We start from the raw sequence: 6,778 nt of genomic DNA, 5'->3' as shown, positions 1-6,778 counted from the left end.
TGAATTTCAGCAATGTACTAGACTAGCAATTCATTTGTAATACACCTCTACCCCAATATAACACAAATTTGGATATAACACAGTAAAGCAGTGTTCTGGGGGGCAGGGCTGCACACTCCCGTGGATCAAAGCAAGTTTGATACAACACGGTTTCACCTATAACGCAGTAAGATTTTTTGGCTCCTGAGGACAGTGTCATATCAGGGTAGAGGTGTACTAGAAATTAAGGGTAGATACCAAATGGATTTGTTTGTGTTTACCTATATTCTGTTAATTGTATCAGTGTAACCAAATAGCTTCTAGATGCTAATTCCCTTTCATGTCTTAATTATGTATGGGACTGTGTCCAGTTAACCTTAAGATCAAGGGTGTAAAATACTGTAGGAAACTAATACCTACATTGTCTTCAGCTTAACTATCTCTTTTATAATAGAGGACTGGTTAATTGCCATATGTTAATCAGGCTAACTGAGTATTTACTATGCATACATAGGTAATGTTAGCATCAAAGTGATGGGACAGCCTGTGCACAAAGAATCCTGTCATATGCTGGGCTCACGCTTAACAGCTGCTTCAGGTATAAAAGTGAAACCTTGGGCTTGATGTTTTCATCTCCAGTCTGCTTAAACTTTGAAGAGCTAAAACATATAGGATGGAGCTATTCCAAATAACTATTTGGAATAGTCTTTCCAGGGTAACTGGACATCTAAGCTGCCTTTGCATTCTGATCTGTTGACATAATTTGAGAGAGAGAGACTTTTACAAGTCAGCAGTTGATTCTTGCACTGTTGTGGTCTTGAACAGTGAACACAGAGAATCACTTGTATTTATATTGATCTTTCAACCATAGGTAACTTCTCTTTTACTACTAAAAGTAAGATCGTTATTAAGGTTTGGCTCACAGCAGGATGTTTAGATCTGGCCTCAGGGTGTGTCCACTCCTGGGGAATTGGTGAACCTCATATGATGAATCAAGTGGTCAGTAACTTGAGAGTGCAAGTATTACAGTAGTGAACTAGACAACTAATGAGCATTACAAGTCCTCCACATAACTGACTACTAGTAAGCTACCTTATGTCCATTACAACTCTGAATGGATTTATGGTAATCATGAAGCCACTTAATATTCCAAGATAGGAGTAGCAGGCACACTCATCTCTTTGAGAGAGACACCTGTTAGACTGAGACAGGCACCTGCCAATACTGTATCTCTTGTGGAGAGATTAAACTTTTACATTGCCAGCTGAGGGATGCAGTGTATGGTTCACCTACCCAGGTGATCATTGCTCCAGGCTGACACCCACTGCACTTTAGGTTAGAGGGGAAAAATGACTAGAGAAGCTGGACACCTGTAGCAAGAGGCAGTGGTAAGTTATTCTCCCACTGTTCTTAAGGATGAACCTATAGCTTGATGTTAGCAAAGCTGCCCCACCACCCTTTTACAGTGCAATATAAGTGCATTTCTGCAGCTATGATGGGAGAGCTGTCCTTGCTCTAACAAGGACAGTTGGTACATGTGGGGTCTGTTTTGCTATTGACACTTTAGAGCCCATTGACCCTCTGCTCTTCGTGCAAGAGTTTTGTTTTTTTTTTAAATAAAGTTGAGAACACCTGGCCCCCTGAGCACCCTAGGTAAATGTACTAGAGCTACAAGGTGGGTAAGAATAAGCAATCAACCTCTTATGTTTTAAGATTTGTCACTGGAAAGTGGTTATACTTAGACATGATAGGAAACATGATTAGAGTAAGAAGCATAAAATGCTTTATTAAAAGCTTTAGGTCAAGGACAAGATATTATATACACACACATGCACAAACACATACAATGGCACATGGTGCCAACTTTAATCTAATTCTGCTAGTTTTATATAAAAAAAGTTATACCACTTTTGACACAGGCTTAGCCAGATCCTGTATGACTGTAGAGTTTAGCTGTGGAAGAGTGCTAATCTTAGCATTTTTGCTGCTGGCATATTTGTTCTTGACTGTCTGAAATGAGAAGAAAATGAGGTTAAGTCTTGCATATTATAATGCCAGATGTTTGGAGGGGGTCTCAGTTTCCAACTAGAGATTGGACAAGAGCTGAAAATTGGTCAATTTGTGCCATGACAGGCCTATGAACAGCTAATATCCAAAACCCACATTTAAGCAAGCTTTTCCATGAGCTCATACCAGAGACTATCTACACTAGGCAGGTAGACTAGAGTGTCTGTATTTACCCATTAAGCTTCATTAGCAGCCAAGTTTAACAGCAAGCAGTTTTTTGGGTTAAGTGTTGTGCTGCACCAAGTGTTTTGTATTACTTGGTTCCCACCTTCACCATACTTTCCTTTTACAGGATGGGTAAGTTCCTTACCATGTGCTTCGTAAGGCCCCGGTTCACTAGGATCACATTCTTTGCCATATGTTGCATGACAGGGTGAAGAGCACTCTCAGTGTAAGACATGTAGTGTTGTAGAGTTAGTGTCTAAGACAAGGAAACTAGAGTTATTCAGGAGTTTACACCAATCCTATTAACCATCATCTAGAGGCAAAGATATGCTCCTTACTTCAAGGAGCAGGATCTACACCAGTGTTCCCTTTCCAGAGTGGGAAAGATATCATGCTTTCCACAAGCCCATCTTATTTAGGTGGAACTTGCTTGGTACTATGCCCAGAGTTCCCATTTTGGGAAATGGAACCATGTACCCTAGGCTGAGTTTAGCATAGTTTGCTGCAGAATTCAATGGGGGTACTCCTGCTATGTTAATTGTACCCAATTGCTCAGTTTAGTCTCAAACTAGAAGGCACCAAGCTAGACTTACCCACTCTCCACCATCAAGAACCTTTAGAGCCAAGCAAAAAGCAGCTGCAGCAATCTGGGATGGAGGGTAGTGTACCATTTCATAATCCACCAGGGATAGTTCCATCAGATATTTGGCTAGAGTGTGCTGTTCTAGGTCCACCTAGAATGAGAAACAAGCATTAGTTGTCTCTTAGTAAGCCCTGATGGGGGGAAACAAAGGCATTCTACTTCTTTTCTACATCCCCTGGAATAGGACTGTCCCCAGCCCCACATCTCTTGTTGCACAGCTTATACAAGTTGTGTCCCATTATTAGTGCACCTATTTCTGCCATTTGTGGTTTCTCCTTTAGACTGTACTAGCAGCAGTCTAGTCAGGTCTGCAAGAACGGCATTCCCCTGAATACCAGTTGTATTTGTGCATAGCTCTAAAGTGGCAGCTAGCTACCAGCCAAGATAAGACTTGCATTTTGGAGAAGCTAGCACAGATTGAATTTTTCATTTATGAATAGCACTTTTGCAAGTAGATCTGAAGGTAAACTGATAAGTTGCCTTTAATAAAGGCTTCAAGAGCCTCATGAATTTTACCTCTCCAATCTTTGATGCCCTCCTTAGAAAGTGCAGTGGTAGAGGGCGGCCCAAGGCAAAGTCTAGAGCTTGTAGAATCTTCCTTTCCATTTGTTTGATCTGGGACTTGGTGTAAGTGTGGTCTGTTACAAAGGCAAAGTCCCCAATTTCAGGAGGATACATTTCCTCATACTTGCTGGCAATAAACATGGCCGTGACGCCAACCAGCTGCAACATCTTCTTGGGCACACTGTTGTCCTATAGTACAAAAGTGTTTAATACAAGAATTATACAAGCCAATAAGCATGTTTGTCACAGGACAGCTGGCTACCATGCTGATGAAGTCAAGTCTTTATACTACATTTAGTTTACTGCCAGTCACTGTCAAACACAAAAGTTCCTGGCCAGTTAGGAGGTAGTGTGAGTTTTAATGCTCTATATAGTTAGACAGCAATTTATGAAGGGGTTACAGGAAATGCAAGAAGGATTGTTATTAGCACACTAAAGCCACAATGATTCATGTCAAGTACAAAGTTAGGTCCACAAATGTAGTGCTCAAAACTACATTAGTCCAGTCAGTTGTGTTTAATGATCCTAAAGTCTGAATTTTAATTTCAAGAAGATTATTAAAAGCAATCAGCCTTTGCTATAGTGAGTGCATAACATTAAGTAACATTCAGCTTGTGCTGGGTTCAGATTTGTCACTCTTATCTGCTATAGGCTAGAGAGCAATGGAATCATGGCAAAGGAACAAGGTGCCATGTCATGCCCTTACCTGCAGGAAGCGATCAATGATGGCAGCAGTCATGTACATAGTTTCTGGAAGTAGTCTGAATTTCACCTGAACCTGCACAAGCCAGTCAATTAGGATAGCCCGCATATTTCCAGTAACTTCCTGGCCTGCCAGGTATTTTGGTCTGACATCTTGTTGCTTCTGCATGGAAGGAATATTTATTACTACAGCAATTTCTGCATGTGAGGAGTATTGGCACTACTACAGACCCTTTAGAAAACTGGAGGTTGCTAGTCTTGACCAACAGAAGTGCAGAATCTAGCTTCTTTGGCCAAGAGATATTTGAAGGCAACAGCTAACAATTGCCATGTACTACTTTGCAATAGTAGAGTAAATGCCAGTGCTGGTAGTTTTTAGCATGCTTGTTCTGCTGATCACTGTTTTCAGAGTCTGTTAGAGCTCTTATATGCAGTGTATTTGTAGCATGTCAGTCACAGGATATTAGAAAGACCTGGTGGGTGAAGGAATCTCTTATTGGACCAAGTTCTGTTGGGGAGAGTCAAGTTGAGACAGCACAGCTCTGTGTGGCTCAAAAGCTTCTCTTACCAACAGAAGTTGGTCCAATAAAATATATTACCTCTAACCACCTTCTAGTGAGAAGGTGGGCAATTAAGAGAAATGCTTGCCCCAAGGAGTTGCTGAGACTCCTGCACCTTAGGAGTACTACAAGACAAGTCTAGGAATAGAGGTCTAGTTTCCCAAATAGCCATTGCACCAAAGATATGGAGACACACTAGAGTCAGGGTACAGTAGAATGGCAGCAGATCTGGTTCTTTGTTGTTCATACCAACCTCAAGGTCTCTCAGATAGCCATAGATGTCCTTTACATATTCACTGCAGAGATTTGGGTCAGCACCATCATCTACATCTACATCTTTCACTTCAAGCAAGACATCAGAAAAAGCCTGGCACAGCACCTCCTCTGCTGGCACACATCCAGAGGTCTCCATTGGGCTTGGGGATGGAGACTCCAACTGGGGAGAAAGTTTAAGATTGAGCACCTATAGCTTCTACTGAAGACTCAGGGAGGTGGATTGCCTACACCAATGGGAGAACCCCTCACATGGGTAGGGTCTACACTGAAGAAGAAGAAAGGCTACAGGTGCACCTGTAGCCTTTCAAGTGTAGGCAAGCTCTCGAGTACTGCACAAATGGGGCCATATAGATACCTTATTTATTTACTACTGATGAGTTAGTCAAATAATCCACTCACAGACTGCTACTTGAATTGACCACTGCTTTTATCCTTCCCCCAGGGAAGGGAGCTTGTAGGTGATGGGAGAAGGAGGCTCCACAGGCAGAGGCTCCAAGCCATGCAGGAGTCAGTGAGGTCATGGTAGGTGTAGAGTGTGAAGAAGCGTGTTCCTCCTCCAGGCTCACCACGAGCCCTGCTGGTTGTGACCAGCTCAAAGCAGGGGCTGCGTGCCGGGGGACTGGCACTGCACAGATACCTTAGCAGGCTCAGGGATTGGCTTCTGCTCCTTAGCTGGCTCGATCACTTTCTCCGCGGCTCTCGTGGCTTTCCTGGCGAGGGGCTTCACCGCAGCGCTGGGGGGCTTCGTTTCCTGAGGAGAGAGAAGGGGGCGTGAGCGGGCCAGGCTCGGGCTGCTCAGGGCTCCGGCGGGGGCAGGCTCCAGGCCTTACCTTTTTGGGAAGCGCTTTGGGCGGCTGCTCGCCCACTTTGTTGCCGATGTCGCCCAGGGCAGTTCTCGGCCTGAGGCCGGGCTTGGCAGCAGCCACTCCCCGCTTGGCAGCGGCCACATTGCTCTTCACTTGGTTCTCGGCGTTGACTCTGGTATTCTGCGGAGAAAAGCGCCGGTCAGCGCGGCAGGCCTGGGCAGGAGGGAACACTACGGCACTTCCCGGAGCCCTCTGGGCGGCAACTTGCTCGGGCGCAGCAGGGGCGAGCCCATTAGCCGAGCTTACCCGAGCCTGCTCCAGACGAGTAAACACCGGGAGGAGGGGGGGAGCGTCGCTCCCTGCAGCGGGCCTGGGGATGGAGCCGTAGCAGCATCCCGCGTGGAGGCGCATAGGTCCCCGCTTATACAGTCACTATCTGCCCCCCCCGCCCCGGAGAAGGAAGGGCTGCAGCCACCCATCCTCCTCCATGGGGGAAGCCCGGCGCGGCCCCGACCTCTTCTTCCCCCAACTTACCCTGCTGATCCGCAGCGCCATGGCCCCCCGCGCCTTCTGCACCACAGAACCCCGGCTCCTCCGCTGCCGCTTGAGCTGCCTGGCCTGGTGCGAGTGACTCCTATCCCGACAGCTGCCCAGCTCACAAATACGCGATCTCCCAGCAGCTGCCGCCGCAGGTTTAAACCACGCACCGAGCTCCGCTCATTGGCTGTCCCCTTGTCTTCCCTCGATCGTCATTGGCCGCTCCTCGTTCCACCCCGAATGCGTTTCCGTGGAGACCGGGCGCTGATTCCTCAAGACGTTCGAAAAGGGGGCGGTGCGATGGGGGTGGGCTGTTTGTACTATGTGACGCCTTGTTTCATTTATAATTTCATCTCTGGAGCGTGAGGCTGCGTAGGTTGGAGCCTGGGGGTGGGAAGTGGAGCTTGGCTAGATCCGTGGCTGACAGTCTTTTAATGATCGTGTACTGTGTCCATTCTCATTCATTAACCCAGGAATTC

At 46.0% G+C, this 6,778-nt stretch overlaps 1 protein-coding gene across 1 annotated transcript; it reads right to left on the bottom strand.

The window, feature by feature from the left end:
• Positions 1 to 1,680: 1,680 nt before the first annotated feature.
• CCNB1 (cyclin B1) lies at positions 1,681 to 6,437 on the bottom strand. The gene is made up of 9 exons (XM_024197854.3): positions 6,297 to 6,437; positions 5,787 to 5,942; positions 5,594 to 5,707; positions 4,934 to 5,116; positions 4,125 to 4,283; positions 3,371 to 3,607; positions 2,805 to 2,945; positions 2,357 to 2,467; positions 1,681 to 1,989 (listed from the first exon to the last, which is right to left on the bottom strand). The coding sequence occupies exons 1-9, from the start codon at positions 6,315 to 6,317 to the stop codon at positions 1,879 to 1,881; spliced, it is 1,233 nt and encodes a 410-aa protein (XP_024053622.2). The 5' UTR covers positions 6,318 to 6,437; the 3' UTR covers positions 1,681 to 1,878.
• Positions 6,438 to 6,778: the final 341 nt, after the last annotated feature.

This window comes from Terrapene carolina, unplaced genomic scaffold (assembly GCF_002925995.2).
Source record: "Terrapene carolina triunguis isolate 2854851 unplaced genomic scaffold, T_m_triunguis-2.0 Scaffold69, whole genome shotgun sequence".
Classification (NCBI taxonomy): Eukaryota; Metazoa; Chordata; order Testudines; family Emydidae; genus Terrapene; species Terrapene triunguis.
Note: the sequence above shows the minus strand (reverse complement) of the source record. Positions and strands in the feature narration are given on the sequence as shown.

Bases quoted from the DNA above. Each gene is read 5' to 3' on its own strand.
- CCNB1 (XM_024197854.3), bottom strand. From the start codon at position 6,317: ATGGCGCTGCGGATCAGCAGG. The intron at 5,708-5,786 runs GTAAGGCCTGGA...CTCTCTCCTCAG, and splicing joins CCAAAGCGCTTCCCAAAAAG to GAAACGAAGCCCCCCAGCGC. The intron at 2,946-3,370 runs GTAAAATTCATG...TTCTCATTCTAG, and splicing joins GGGCATCAAAGATTGGAGAG to GTGGACCTAGAACAGCACAC.